Source organism: Pteropus medius, unplaced genomic scaffold (genome assembly GCF_902729225.1).
Source record: "Pteropus medius unplaced genomic scaffold, Ma_sr-lr_union100, whole genome shotgun sequence".
NCBI classification, from domain to species: Eukaryota; Metazoa; Chordata; class Mammalia; order Chiroptera; family Pteropodidae; genus Pteropus; species Pteropus medius.
In genome coordinates this window covers 3,884,624-3,899,741 of record NW_024356335.1, presented here as the reverse complement: position 1 = coordinate 3,899,741, position 15,118 = coordinate 3,884,624, and the positions used below count along the sequence as shown (strand labels likewise).

At 55.5% G+C, this 15,118-nt stretch overlaps 2 protein-coding genes across 2 annotated transcripts; both read left to right on the top strand.

Annotated features, from left to right (window-relative positions):
- Window positions 1–706: 706 nt before the first annotated feature.
- Window positions 707–3,591, top strand: DPM2 (dolichyl-phosphate mannosyltransferase subunit 2, regulatory). The gene is made up of 4 exons (XM_039861597.1): window positions 707–880; window positions 1,099–1,188; window positions 1,964–2,066; window positions 2,870–3,591. Exons 1-4 carry the CDS (start codon window positions 722–724, stop codon window positions 2,926–2,928), a joined length of 411 nt encoding a protein of 136 aa, XP_039717531.1. The 5' UTR covers window positions 707–721; the 3' UTR covers window positions 2,929–3,591.
- Window positions 3,592–3,863: 272 nt separating this feature from the next.
- Window positions 3,864–13,970, top strand: PIP5KL1 (phosphatidylinositol-4-phosphate 5-kinase like 1). Its single transcript, XM_039861581.1, has 10 exons — window positions 3,864–6,360; window positions 7,206–7,409; window positions 8,575–8,625; window positions 8,819–8,973; window positions 9,243–9,367; window positions 9,869–9,903; window positions 9,994–10,049; window positions 10,838–10,950; window positions 11,197–11,350; window positions 13,372–13,970. Exons 1-10 carry the CDS (start codon window positions 6,331–6,333, stop codon window positions 13,637–13,639), a joined length of 1,191 nt encoding a protein of 396 aa, XP_039717515.1. The 5' UTR covers window positions 3,864–6,330; the 3' UTR covers window positions 13,640–13,970.
- The last annotated feature ends 1,148 nt before the right edge of the window (window positions 13,971–15,118 follow it).

The window sequence follows — 15,118 nt, the reverse complement described above, 5'->3', positions numbered from 1 at the left end:
CCCGTGAGACCTGATGATTGAGAAGCAATCATCCGGCGAGCTGTGGGAAGACAGTGTTCCGGTCTCCAGAGTTGGAGGACACATCAAAGGTGATGAGGCCAACCTCCCCTTGCTCTCGGAAGAAAAGGCTTCCAAGCCTGGAGAGGGTCCGGCACACGCGCCCAGTCCAAAGACCTGTCTGATCTGCTGCCTGGGGCACCCACGGCCCGAGAGGCAGAGAGTGCGGGGAGGTAGGGTCACGCTGGCCTCATCCCTCCAGTGAAGAGTGGATAGGAAAGTCAGGCGATGGTAAGGGGGCACACCCCTTAACAGCCAATCGAAATCCTCCCCATCTCTGAGAGCTCTGGCAAGCCTTTCCTCCCATCTCCCGCTGGGCGGTGAGCATTCTCTGCACCCCATTTCCCCTCAACACACAAATTAAGGCCTCGGGACCGAGAAGTAGAGCTCTCGGTTCTGGTGTCGGCTTCACCACAGACTCGAATTGTAATCTTCCGCAAGTCCTTGCCCATCTGTGAGCCTCATTTTCCCCATCTGAAAAATGAGACTTCCGACCCTCCCTGACCCGATCCCGCTCTGGCTTGGGGACTCTCCGATATTTAGACATAGGCTTTTCTTCAGGGACGAGTTCGACAGGACTGAGGCCAAGAGTACTCTTCCATTCCCTAGGGCGATTCGGGAACGACATGTTTCACAATGCCCTTGAGAAACTACATTTCCCGACATGCAAACGGAAAGGCGGTGCTTTCCTGTCTTGGGCAACGTAGTCCTGGGACGGCCTAAGGACTACGACTCCCGGCGTGCCCCGCAGCCGAAGGCCAGAAGGGCCCGGATTCGGAACCGGATGTTGCTTGGTTCTCCTGTGCGGAGTGTGGGGGAAATGGTGAGTTTGGGGCCGAGTGCTGGGTTTGGGGGTCCCGGGTCTTTTCAGGAGCCGGGGCTTGGGCACTCGGAACCGGGATTGCGCTCCCGACGGCCCACTATACGGTTGAAAGCGCCGGGGTCCGGCACTCTGTCAGCGTAATCAGGCTGCGACGCCTCCTCTTAAACAGGGCATCTAAATAGAGGCACTTTGTCAGTTGAGCCCTCCTTTTTCTCTAGGCCACGGGGACGGACCAGGTGGTGGGACTTGGCCTCGTCGCCGTTAGCCTGATCATCTTCACCTACTACACCACCTGGGTGATTCTCTTGGTACGTGTTCTTACCCCGCCCTCATCTCCAATTCCTTGATCTTGCAGCCGACCCCAACATCATTAAATCAGCTACTATGTGACAAGCACTGTGCTAGGTGCTTTACCTGAATAGCTCATGAAATCTCCAGAACAGCACTATGAAGAAGATGCCAGTGATGTCCCCATTTTATAGACGAAGAAGCTGAGGCTCAGGGAGAAGGGTCGGGCCCAAGGTTGTATTCTTAACTGCTACACTGTTAAGCCCTGTTCCTGATTTGCTCAGCTTTTGATGGGAAATCTATTCCTTCCTGTTACCCTGCTGCCTTCTGGGCTTGATTGGTGCCAGTGGATTTTGGGAGGGCCTTTAGGATTTGGGGGTGGGGGAGTTGTTGGTTATTGCTTAAGAAGTGCAGTGTGTTTGGAAGGCAGTTTTGCAGAACTGAGTATCATTTGGAGGAAAATGTTAGTAAAGAAGACGTTGGAGCCCACGATGGGAATCGCTTGAGGATTCCCATGTATCTTCTGCCCCTGCTAAGCCGTGTGGGCCTTAGGGCAAATCCTTTGTCTGCTGTTCACTGCCAGGTCTCCAGCACCAACTTAAAGCAGATACCAGTCAAGTGCCCAGTAAACAACTATTAAATAAACGAAGGAAAGAAACAACTCAAGACACCCAAAATGCCCTTATCTTAAAGCAGATGCTTTGAGTGGGGTCAGCCCCTGAGATGGAGGAGGTAGGATGTTGGGGGGCTGGGCAAGGTGGGGATTGCTCACTAGAGTTGTGCCCTCTATGCTAGCCATTCATCGACAGCCAGCATGTCATCCACAAGTATTTCCTGCCCCGAGCTTATGCTGTTGCCATCCCACTAGCCGCCGGCCTCCTGCTGCTCCTGTTTGTAGGTAAGTCATCAATCTCCCAACCCTGGGCAGTGTGTCTAGGGAACCCCAGAGCCCTCTCCCACCGCCGAACGTGTGGCCACACTTTGGCACTTGCTGTACATCTGCTTAAGGCTCCTTCCCCCCAACTCACTTCTGGGGTTTTCCTGTTCATCCTTCAGGGTTGCAAGTCAGTGATGCCCTGGGCTCCTTGGACCCTAATGGGATGGATGTCTCCCTTTTTCCTGCTTCCTTCACCACCACTATTGCTTTGCTCATACCTTTATCACCTCTCACCCCCTTGTCACCCTGGCTCATGATTCCTGCACCTCTCTGTCTCCCAAAGTTTAGTTTGTGGGCTTCTTAGGACTATGTCTTCATCATCACTGTGTCTTCAGCTCCTGCACAGGCAGTGGTATTAAGTTGGTATTCAAGAAAGTGGTTTGGATGAATCAACAATCAGATGACTGAATGATGGGGTGGGTGGGTGGATGCTGAATGTTGAGTAGGCAGCTGGGTGGGTGGGTAGGTGGACGGGTGGTTGATTGGGTGAGTAGATGGATAGTTGGGTGGATCTTGTACACCGTAGAATCTAAAACATCAAACACAGCAAATTGCCTGTGATAGGCACTCAGTGATGTTTGTTGAATGAATGTGGGTGGATGTATAGCTTGATGGCTGACTAGGGAGATGATCAGATATCCTGAAGGGTGGTTGGGGAGGTGCTAGGCCCCACCTGTGGGTCACTCTGCCATGCTGTGCCCTGCCCTGGCCTTAAGCAACCCGAGCCTGGATCTTACCTGGAATTTATGGCTTGTATATTCCAGGAGTGTTCATCACCTGTGTGATGCTGAAGAACCAGAAGGTGGCCAAAAAGGCTCAGTGAAGGCCCAGCGGGGTCGAGGCTGCCTGCCCCTTCTCTGTTTCCCTCCAGGGCATACCAAGAGGGGGCGCCCACAGGACCTGCCCAGGCCCTGTGGCCTCCTCTAGCCTGGCCGCCCTGCAGATACCCCTGGGGAATGGAGCTGTTCAGAGCTCACCCCTGACTGACTAGAGCCCCCACTCCCTTGCTCACCCTTCCAGAAGCCAGGAGGGAGGAGTACCTGGAAGTTTCCCGCTTTCCACCTTCTGGCTCGGGGCCTGAAAGATGCTGGTCCTCCCTACCTCGCCTTCAGACTCCGTCACTTTTTCCTCTTAGTTCTACCCTCTTGCCTCAGTTTCCCTCCTGTCACAAGCCAATATTGGACTTGGCAAGTTCTGAGACATCACCTGATCTCTCTCCACATGTCTTCCTCCTACTGGATCATCACTGCGCTAGACACAGGATAAAGCTTTCCCAGGTCTGACGGAGCCCCAGACCCCACAGGACTTCTGGACTTGGAAAGCCTAGGGAGAGGACTGACAGGCTCAAGGACCACCAGCAAGCCTCAGGGCACATTAGAGTGTCCACACCAGACCCCAGACCTGCTGCTCCTCATGGAGGCCCAGCCCCTCAGCCCTAGCACCAGCCCGTTGGGGAGAGCTGAACAATAAACATTGATGGTGTGTTTGTCTCTGTGCCGTCCTGAACCAGGGAAGCTGGGCTGCTTGGGGTCTGGGGAGGAGCTGGGAGTTGGCTTCTGCATTGGTCGCAGGTCAGGAGACCCTGATTTGTGCAAGGAGGCGCCTTAGGTTCCTACTGGATCATCCTTGTGCTGGACACGGGATAAAGCAGGGACTGGGACAGATGTTCCAGCCTGGTGCGGCTCACGGCTGGGGAGTTGGTGGAAGCATGGTAATCTGCCAGACCCCACATCAGCCACCACACCTCTCCCGTGCCTGCCATCCAGCATGCACTCGTATTTTAGGGACCTGCAGGCCAGTCCCCTAAAAGCCGAAGCCTGTCCTCTGTCTTGAGTACCATCAGCTCAACTTAGTGTGAGTCTAAGCAGTGGGGGCTGCTACTGAGCCAGAGCAGGGCTGGTTTTGGTGTCAGGTTGACTGATCTGGCACAGGCCCCAGCATTAGCCCCCTAGCAATACCTCCGTGTGCCTCTGGGCAGCTGACTCTCCCATTCACAGTGACTAAGGTAAGCCTCCAACCCATCACACCTTGGGTGTTTGCTCTTCCTCTAGTTAGCGGAGGCGTCGCCCTCAGAGAACAGAAGGCAGCTGCAGGCACACCTGACCTGCCCTCACCTGTCCTCCAGTCCAGGCAGAGCTGCCCACTTGGGCTTTCGGCCCTGTCTCTTATGATCCGCCTCTCATGGGAAGAGCCTCTGTCTCTCAACAAGGTCCTCCTAGCGTTTCATGAACACGTTCCAGGCTCCCACTTAAAGGACCCTCCGTCGACCCAATAATTCTCTCCAGGTCTCTTCCCCACTCCTCTTCACAGCCAAACTCCCCAAACGGTGCCCACACCCACTGCCTGCATTTCCTCACTGCCGCTGTGCTCAGCGTTGCTCCAGGAGGGCTGCACCCAAGACTACCAGTGACATCTGGTCTTTAAATCCAAAGCACGTTTCCTTGACCCCTCCACCATATATGGCCTGTGGCATCCCCCCGATGCACCCTCAGAAGCTCTCTTGGTGTTTGTGATGACCCATTCAGTCATTTTATATCTCATGCTCCTCTGTTCTGCCTGAGAGAGTGGGTTCCTCAGGGCTTCGTCACAGGCCTTCTCGACCCACACCCTTCTGGGTGATCTGGTCCTTACGTAGGCCTCACCTCCAGCCTGGCTCTCTCCTGAGCCCTAGTGTATTGCACATGCACCAGCTCCCCACCTAATGTTCCTATCCGATGTCATAATGGCACCTCAAATTCATCTTGTGATCTGAATTCTCATCTCCTCCTCCCCCCCAAATCTGCTGACTGGCATCATCCTGTGTCCTTGACCCCAGCCAGAATCCTGGCAGACATCACTGACCATGACTTTCCTTTTACCCCATTTATAAGATTCCAAATCCTGCTAATTCTCCTACTTCCCCCAGCCACCTTCCTGATGCAAAACCATCATCCTCTGCCCTAAATCGCCGAAGGCTTCCCTGCTGCTTCTATCCACTCTGACCCCCTCCAATCTGACTGCATGTGACCTTTTGAAAACATCTGAGCATCTTTCTCACACACTTAAAACTCTCCAGGTCCCTACCCCTCTCCCTGCCATGGCCTACAAGAACGTGCTCGCTCACTCACACGCTCTCCTACTCACTCCACCCACCACCAGGCTGACCTTTCATTTCCTGGCACTCACCCAGGCCCTTTGCACATCCTACTCACACTGGTCCAACACATACCTATCAAATACGGGTTTGTGCCAGGCACTGAGCCAGGCGTGGTTTCTCCCTCCTGGCACCCCAATTCTAGGGGGAGTTGTAATAAACACATGAAGGAGACAATTGACTGTTAATTGCGATGAAGAAAATAAATCGAGGTGATGTGATCAAGAAGGAGAGGAGAGAACATTCAGAGTTAGACGTGGTGACAAGAAAGAATAAGGCAAATGGAAGCCTGGGGGGAAAGATTTCGAGCAGAGGGAACAACGCTTGCTAAAGCCCTGAGATGTGAAAGTTTTTGGCGGCTGAGCACCAGAGGGGAATCCCTGTGGCTGTGTGGTGGGTTTAGGGAGAGTAGTTTGAGATAGGGCTGGAGAGTGGGCAGAAGGGCCTGCGGCCCAGGCGAGGGGTTTGGATTTTGTTCCAGGGCTGTGAGAAGCTACGGGAGGCTTTAAGCACGAGAGTGACATCATCCAACTTATGCTTTTAAAAGATCACGCCGGCAGCTGTGTTCCTCTCACCATTGAATCCCTGGGCCTAGCGTTGCTCTTGGCCCATAGCGAGTGTTAAAATATATATTGAATGCATGCACGCCCCCGACATTCTGTGTGACCTGGAGGTAGTCACTTGTCTCTCTAGACCTTAGTTTTTCCACCTGAAAGACAGTCGTTGGGAATTCCACGCCTGAGTGGGTGGACGGGGCTGGGTTTAGGTTACTGCCTTCCCAAGCGACCCCAAGACCCGAGTCCTCCATCCCAAGGGACGAATGGGGCACGGGGCGGGGGGGATCTTACCTCCCAAGGACCCCAACCAACGCGCAGGGACCCCGCCCAGCCCTGGACCGCGGTCCGAAGGCTGCTGCAGCCCTGGGGGCGGGACCCGCAGGCGATCGCCGGCGACTCTTGCGTGGATTGGGTGCAGCCGTGACCGGCATCGCGCGATTGGTCGGTCCAGAGTAGGGGCGGAGCCTGACTCCTGCAGCGGGGCGACTGGGCGGCGGGGGACGCGGCCAGAGATCTGGAAGCTGCTGCTGGGGTGATGGCCGCGCCGAGCCCGGGGCCCCGCGAGGTAGGTGCGGACCCGAGGGAGGACAGGAGGGGGAAGGGTTGGGGGGCAAGAGCCTGTCTTCCGCTCCCTGTACGGGAGGGACACACCCCCCATCCAAGCACAGGAAGGGTCCTGCCCTGGGCGGGGACCAGAACACGCCCCACGTAGGAAACTGCAGGTATGAAGGGGGAAGTCCGGCGGGTATACCCCGAGAACTTCCTCAGTTTTTTCATCGGGAAAATGGAGATGATATTAAAAGCTCCTCCTTCATAGGGCTGGCTGTTAGGAGGTCAAGCTTTCTGCCAGCGCTGGGCACATAGTGGGTGCCTACTACTAATGGGCCAGCGCTATATGATCTCAGCTTTGTGCTGACCTTCCTGGCTCGCCTGGAGGAACTCAGCACAGACGAGTGGAATAGATGATTGAATCTCCGGCATCACAGCTCCTATCAAGGGTTCCTGTGCACGGAGCTCAAACTCGACAGTAACAAGTTAATACTTGTCACAAAGTTGTTGCAATTCTCATTTCACAGATGGGAAAACAAGGTGCAGGAAGTTAGGTGACTTACCTAAGGTCACACAGCTGGTGAAAAAATCAGTCTTGGGGCCAGGTTTGGCTGCAGAACTGCTTGCTCTATACTGCTAATAATAATCATCACTCTAATGGGGTGCTGACTGCATGCCAGAGACTGTGTGGCCCCTCACAACACCCAACTGTTTTCTCCAATTGTATTTCACAACTGGGGAAACTGAGGCAGAGAGCGATAAGAGGAAGGCTCAAAGTAGTGGAGATGGGACTTACATCCAGGTCTTTTCCCTCTGTGATGCTGCCACATGCTCATTGCTTCTTGTGCCTCCTGCCACTAGGTCCTGGCCCTCTCCCCAGAGGCTGGACGCAGAGCAGCCACTTCCAGTTCTGGCCGCCATGGCCTTCTCTGGCGTCTGCGAGACAAGCAGCCGCGCCTCGGCCTGTTTGAGATTGGCCCGGGGCATGAGTTGCACCGGCTGACCTGTATGATGCAGGCGGGGCTGTGGGCTGCCACCCAGGTCTCTATGGACCACCCGCCCACGGTGAGTGGCTGATGCCCTGTCTTGCTAACACTGCAGAGTTGGGCACCAGAGCGGGGATTTGATGCAGGGAGGGAGGGAGGGAGGGACATTCTGGGGTGGGGGCTGAGGCCAGGACCTGGAAAACCCTAAGGTGTGTTGGGGGCTTGAGGAGCCCCCTGACCCAGGTGGTTGCTGTGCGACTCTAGATGGGCCTCTGCCTCTCTTTAGGCCTCAGTGTCTCCATTTATAGAATGACTGTGGGGGATGGGAGTTGTACTTCTTGGTCTCTGAGGCCGTCCCAGCCCTGCCAGGTGTATGGTTGAGAAGAGACCCTACCCCCACCCTGCCAGCCAGGCCCATCCTCCCCAGAGCTCAGACTGGGGCCAGGCTGGCTCAGCAGAAAAGGTCACCCAAATGCAAGCTCAGCAGCTGGATGGGCCTGGGTGAGCATATGTGTTGTTTGTGTGTATGCACACGTGTGCACAGTGTGATCACGTCCCACTAGCCAAGCCCTGGCCCAGGAACCTAGAGGTCCAGGGAGAGTGTAAGAGTCCGTGGAAGTTCTCTAAATCTGCTGAAATCTTCCATGGCTCCCCAGGACTCATCATGGCCTCAGAGTCCTGCTGGTTCAAGCCCAGGGGCCCGCTGTCCAGCCTTGTTCACACTCCATCTCTCCCTTACTCCAGTCACTTGAGCTCTCCTTCCCTTCCTGGTAGCCACCAATGCTATTCTCGGTGCTACGAGCACCCTGCTCCTCCTCTCCACTGCCCTTCAGATTTCAGCTTGAGGGTCAGCTCCCCCAGGAAGCTTTCTCTGATCCTGACCCTCCCAGGCTGAGACAGGCAGGTCCTTTGGCGTCTTCTTTTCCTGGGAAGGTATCCGGCTTCACTTGGCCAATGTGTGTGTCTGGCGAATGTGCCAGGCTTTAACTCAGAGGCAAGTGCTAGGGACCCGGCTGTGGATGAGACACACCAGGACCTGCCTCAGGTCACTCTTTCATCTTCCCTCCAGTTCTAGGAGGGTCTGTAGCCCCATCTTCCCAACTTAGGCACACCCAGGGCGGTCCCTGTTTGCTGGAGGAATCGAATTAGGTGAAGGGGGTGAGGCCCTGGGGGACGCTTGGAGATCCTGGGGCTGGCAGTGGGGGGCTGAGTCTTGCTCTGAGCCCCTCTGCCCCTCCCTGCAGGGGCCGCCCACTGAGGAAGATTTCTCCGAGGTCCTAACCCAGGTTCAGGAGGTAGGAAGCCCCAGACTGCAGCATGGGAGGGGGCAGGTACCATCTTCTCAGTTTCCCCAGGGATGCAGTGGGAGGAATGGCTTGCCTCAGGGCCTTCAAGAACGGTGTGGTTACCTTAACCCTCCTGCATTAGGGCCAACTACACACACCTGGGCCCCGGTGGACACTTGGGGCTGCTCTTCCTCCCCTGCAGGGTTTCGAGCTGGGCACTTTGGCTGGCCCTGCCTTCGCCTGGCTGCGCCACTCCCTAGGCCTGGCGGAGGAGGACTATCAAGCCGCGCTGGGGCCGGGCGGTCCCTACCTGCAGTTCCTCAGCACTTCGAAGAGCAAGGCCAGCTTCTTCCTGTCGTGAGCTGGCTGCAGGGGTCGGAGTGGGAGTGGTGTCCTGGGGTGGAGGGAGGCATTCGGGAGAGAAATAGAATGTCCAAGTCAGGGAGGGTCCCAGCCGGATCGAGGTCAGATGAAGGAGGAGAGACTAAGGGCGAGGTTCGCGAATTTGTACTGGGGACCACAGATCCACACATGGACAGGCCGGGTCAGGAAGCTTGATGGGAGCCGCTCCAACCCGGCCTACCCAGTGACTCCCCTCCCGTCACCTCCCTCCCCCCCACCCCCAGCCATGACCAGCGCTTCTTCCTGAAGACCCAGGGACGCAGGGAGGTGCGGGCCCTGCTCGCCCACCTGCCCCGCTACGTGCAGCACCTGCAGCGGCATCCGCACTCGCTGCTCGCGCGGTTGCTGGGTACGGACCTGGGACTGCGAGGAGAGGGGAAAGGGTTAAGGAGAGACAGAGGAGGGGAGGAGGCCAGGGAGTGGGGCGGGTCCAGGATGCGGGGCGCGGGGGACTTGAGCCCAGCCGGGCGGAGAGGACCGGACAGGAGGCGGTCCCGCCTGCTGGCAGAGTTCGGTGCAGAGCGGGTCCTAGATGGCAATGTAGGGGGACCGCGTTGGTCGATAGGCGGGACCAAGATCTGGGGCGGGGCCCAAAGGGGAGGGGTTAGGATTGGGCACCGCTTGGGGAGGGCATGTGGGCGGGGCCGTGCCCGAGGCCCGGGTATCTTTGGGGCTGACTCTAGAGACGGGTCGAGTCCGGCTACGGGAGAGGGGATCTGGGGGCGCCGCAGGAGGTGCGGGCTCGGGCTGCAGCGGAACTCGAGACAGAGGCGAAGCCTGGGGATGGGGCGGGATGGACCCCGGGTTGCCTAGTTTGGAGCCCCTCACCTGGCACCCTCTCCCCTTCTAGGAGTGCACAGTCTGCGGGTGGCCCGGGGCAAAAAGGTGGGTGAGGCCGAGGCGAGGGGCCCGGACCGGAGGGGGCGGCTGCGGGGCGAGATCCCATCCTCCCTCACTCCCTGCCCCTGTCCCCAGAAATACTTCATCATCATGCAGAGCGTCTTCTATCCCGGAGGCCGCATCTCCGAGAGGTGAGTCGGCCTCGCAGAGTCTCGGGCCGCCTGGAATGTGCCACCGGAAGCACCCACACTCACTAGATAGACGGCGAAACTGAGGCGCAGGGAGGAGAAGGGATCTTCCCAGCATCTCCTGAGGGGTCGGAGACAGCGATACCCACGACCAGCAAGCATCTCTTGCGCATTCAGTATGCATTGGGCATCGCGTTGAGCCACTTGCATTTATAATCTTCTTTATTCCCATAACAACTCTGAGGGGTAGGAGTTGTTATCACCTCCATTTTATAGATGAGCAAATGAGGCCGGACAGGTACTATGTGAGGAGCAGGGATTCAAGCCCAGCCTTTGATAGCACATTGTCCTCAGCGCTTGCCAGCTCTGAACTCTGCCCTCATCGGTGCTCCCTATTAGTGCTCCCCCAAGGCCACCGACTTCCTTCAGGTCCTCCTGGTGCTACTGCCTAGGGTTGGACGCATGTGTCTGGAAGGCCTTCAGGGATGAAAAGGTGCTGAGAAGCAGGCACGGGCAAGGGTAAAACCTGGACTGGGCTTCCAAAGACCTGAGTTGGAATCCCGGCTCTGCCGTTTACTTCCTGTGTGGTCCGGGGCAAGTCAAAAAAACTCCCTGAGCCTTTTCCTTCATCTCTAACACAGGGACAATAATGGAATGGGTTGTGCTGAGGAGTTGAACAGTCACCTAGTGGAAGCTCTTGTTTCTTATTATTACCTTGCAAGGGTCCCCATGTGTCTCGGGTCCGTGTAAAGCTGAATTCTGTCATGTCCCCCACTCTCCTCGCCTCCCAGGTATGACATCAAGGGCTGCGAGGTGAGCCGATGGGTCGACCCAGCCCCTGAGGGCAGCCCCCTTGTCCTGGTGTTGAAGGACCTCAACTTCCAGGGCAAGACCATTGATCTGGGTGAGCCACGGGATGGTCGCTGCCTGTTCTTTCTCCGTTCGGGGTGAAATTCTGGAGTCAGGCAGAGCAGGGTTCAAATCCCAGCTCCATGACTTACTAGCTAGGTGACCAAGGCAAATGACAGATGGGTTCCTTCATCTGAAATGGGGCAGTAACAACATCTCCTGGGGCAGATGCATATGGAGCCTTCAGCACCTTGCCTGGCATACCACGAGCACTCAAGAGGGGGTGCTAATGCTCCAGCAGGGCCCCAGCGGAGCTGGTTCCTCCGCCAGATGGAACTGGACACCGCCTTCCTCCGGGAGCTCAACGTGCTGGATTACAGCCTCCTGATGGCCTTCCAGCATCTCCACGAGGATGAGAGGGGCCTGGGCAGCAGCCTTGTCTTCCGCACAGCCAGGTGGGCTCCTCACAGGGGCAACAGCAAGAACAAGGTGATGAGGGCATGGGAAACACAGATGGTGAGGTGGGGGACCAAATAAGCAAAGGCTCAAAGACTGGAAAATGCAAAGTGTGTGTATACAGTGGAGGGCTGGAGAAGCCTGCCTGGCAAGGGTAGAGGGTCCAGGTGGACCACAGCAGGGGAGGGAACAGGTGACATCCAACTGGACAAGGGCTTCAGTCTGAATTTGAAGAAATCTGCCCATTTTCTAGAAGGGGTTATGGAGCCATTGAAGGTTTCAGACGTATTTAATTGTTGCCTTGGAAAGAGCCCTTGCCCCTTAACCCAGTAATTCCACTTCTAGGACCCTGAGGTCATCACCATTGACACGATCGTCATGTTGTCCTCCCCTTTGTAATAGTAAACATCATTCCTTGCGTGCTGATCATAAGCCTCATTAAGGTGGGCTCATTCCAATTTTAGAAATGTGAAGACTGAGGCTCGGAAAGTGGAAGGGAAGTTATAGAATGATTTCCGGCTAGTTACTTGGATTTCAGTCCTTCAAGACCCACCTCTGTGGCTGAACAGAATTACATAGTGGTTAAGACAGGCACTTTAAAGAGCTAAGACCATTTATCCTGTGGGCAGAAAAGGCAAGTGAAAAATGATGTCCACTCATCCAGCACCCCCATCCCCAACCCTTAGAGGAAGACCCTGGCATGGGTTGGGCTTGAGCAGGATCCGGGGTAATGGCTCCCCACACCCTCTGGTTGGGCACATCTTGACTAGAGGGTGGAATTCCAGTCATGGGCACAGAACCTCCCTAAGTCTGCACATCCAAGTTAGATCAGCTTCTTCCTTGCCTTCAGCCCCCAGCTGGTACTTAGATCATGGCTGAGTTTGCATGTAACAATTGTTGTCATTGAAATATTTCCATGCTGGCTTGTGAATAGCCATGTTCCCCACCCCAATCCTTCCACCCCTCATTCAGAACATCATTCCTAACACACACACACACACACACACACACACACACACACACACACACACCTCTCCATCATCCCTGTTAACCGGTGCACAGCAGAGGGTACCTGCTCTTAGGCTACTGAGTTCTGATTGGTTGGTGCCTGGGCGGGGCTTGTCTCTCACTGGCTTATTTTCCTGGACAGGGCAGAAATAGAACCCTTCAGTGACACCCTACTTCCACTTCCCCCCACCCTAAGTAGGATCAAGTTAGGGAACTGAACCTGCTTTGGCTGGGACTGGGGGCCCCGTGAAAGGCATCTTCTGATCTGGATACATTTGGAGGCAAACCAAATAAAACAAAACAAAAACCCAAAAACGAAAAACTACCCCACACACCATCTGCTAACTGGGGTTGGACTTTGTTCCCAAGGTTTCAACTCTGTCACCCTGAAACTTCTAGGGTTGAATAAGCCCAAACAGAAGTTTAGGAAATACCCAAATATGACGAGACTTACTCGAAGCGATGTGGCACATGAATGCAGAGCCAGGGTCTGTGTGGCCTCAATGCTCTAGACCAGAGCTACCCGATGGAAATGTAATGTGAACTACACATGTAGTTTTGATTTTTCTAGCAGTCTCTTTAGAAAAGAAAGGAGAAACAAGTAAAAATAAGTTTAATAATATATTTTATTTACTCAATACATCCAAAATTGTATTTCATCATCTAATCGGTATAAATATTTATGAGATATTTTACATCCTTTTTCTCACCCTGTCTTGGAAATTCAATTTTACACTTATAGTGCGTCTCAGTTGGGACTGGCCACATTTAAGTGCTCAAAGGCCACAGATAGCTAGTGGCTACTTAATAATGCAGCTCTAGACCATCAACTACACTTTACCGAGACTCTTAATTTATCTGACTTCACACGCCTGGAGGTGGGGAATGAGAGAAGGAAGCACAAGGTTAGGGCAGAGTGCCGTCTAGGGGCAGCCTGGCCAGGCTAACAGGGATAATTGGCTGGGGGCCCTTGGAGGAGGCGGTAGCCTCACCCCCACCCGTTGGCCCCCAGGTCTGTGCTAGGGGTACAGAGCCCGGATGAACCGGGAGCCCAGAACCGTCGGCTGCTACCAGACTCCCCCAACGCCCTTCACATCCTGGACGGGCCGGAGCAACGCTATTTCCTGGGCCTCGTGGACCTCGCCACTGTTTACGGGCTCCGCAAGCGGTTGGAACACCTGTGGAAGACGCTGCGCTACCCCGGCCGGACCTTCTCCACCGTCAGCCCGGCTCGCTACGCCCGTCGCCTCTGCCAGTGGGTGGAGGCGCACACCGAGTGACGAGCGCCGGGCTGCGCTCTCCCCATCTGGACAATAGGGGCACTCCGGGAAGGCGGGTTCTAACCTTCCGGGCAGAGGGTCGGGCTCCCCTCGCCTGCTGTTCCTCCCACTGGCCTCCAGAGGGCAGAATTCCCTAACTAATACCGTGACAACACGCCCTCGTTTGATGGTGATGCTGTGCCTGGCATTGTGCCAGGGACTCCCCCACATTAGCTCATTTAATCCTCAAAAACTGCTATTATTCTCTTTTTACAGACCATGAAATGGAGGCTCAAGGGGGTGAAGGGACTGAGCAAGATCATTCAGCAATAAATGCTGGAACCAGGACTCACCTATGCCTTTTGGACTCAGGAGCCTGTATTCTTACCAGCTCCCACAGCCCTGTCCTCACACTCTGGGCAAGGCGGGAGGCTGAAGGCTCTAGCCCAACCCCTTTGTCGTCCAGATGGGGAAACTGAGGCCCAGAGACTTTAAGGGGCTTATGCACGGGTAAGTGGCAAGGCCAGCCCTAGAACCCAGGCCTCCCTACCCCCTGGCTCAAGGAAGACCCACTGGGCTCCCTCTTGGGTGGCCCCCTTCATTCCTGCTTCTCTAGGGACGAAGGTGGGGGAACACGGGGTATAGGGAGCCTGTGGCTCTGGGATGCAGTATGTTGAGGTCCACTATTGATATTGAATTAGCTCTGCCCTCCTTTGAGAGTCACTTTTCTCATCTGAGAAATGGGGCAAGGGTTGGGGGTCAGACCAAGGGCCCTGGCGGGAGCAGACATCAGCGGGAGCAGAGAAGCAAAGTGCTCGCATAGCTCCTGATCATTCCTTCTCCCTCCTCCAGGAAACTCCAGCCTGGCCTCTGATGTCTGTCCAAGCTGACCGTGCCCAAGTAGGCCTTTCCTCTAGAGCTGCTCTGGGGCTTGGCTGTGTGACCGCAGCAAGGTGCTAAACCTCTCTGTGCCTCAGTGGTCTAATTTGTAAAATGGAAAGGATGAAAATGGACCTCATTAACTCATTAAATATTTATCGAGCTATATGACAGGTCCTCTGCTGGGCTTTGGGAACCTGGAAGCGGAGCGAGATGCACAGATCCCACTTTTACAGAACTCCCAGTGTGTGTGGAAGGGGCGGTGACAAAAGCGACCTGTTGCGACAAAGCCTCGTGAAGGAGCGTGGGGCCTGGAGCTCAGGGAAGGGGTCCCACCTAATTAATAGGGGAGGTGGGGGCTCTAACCTCTAAACTGAGACCAGAATAGTCAGATGCAGCCCTGGGAGGGTCCCAAGCCAAGAGCACAGCAAAGGGTGGGGTGAGACAGAGCCTGACATTTGACATAAAGAAATATTTCACTGTGGTCAGAGTTGAGAGTGGGTGGGGACAGGGTGATGAGAGGCTATGTGGGCCGAGAGCGAACTCTGAAGACTGGATGACGCGGGGCCTCGGGAAAGCCACTCAGCTATACCAAACGCTGTCATTGCGTCGGTCTTCAGA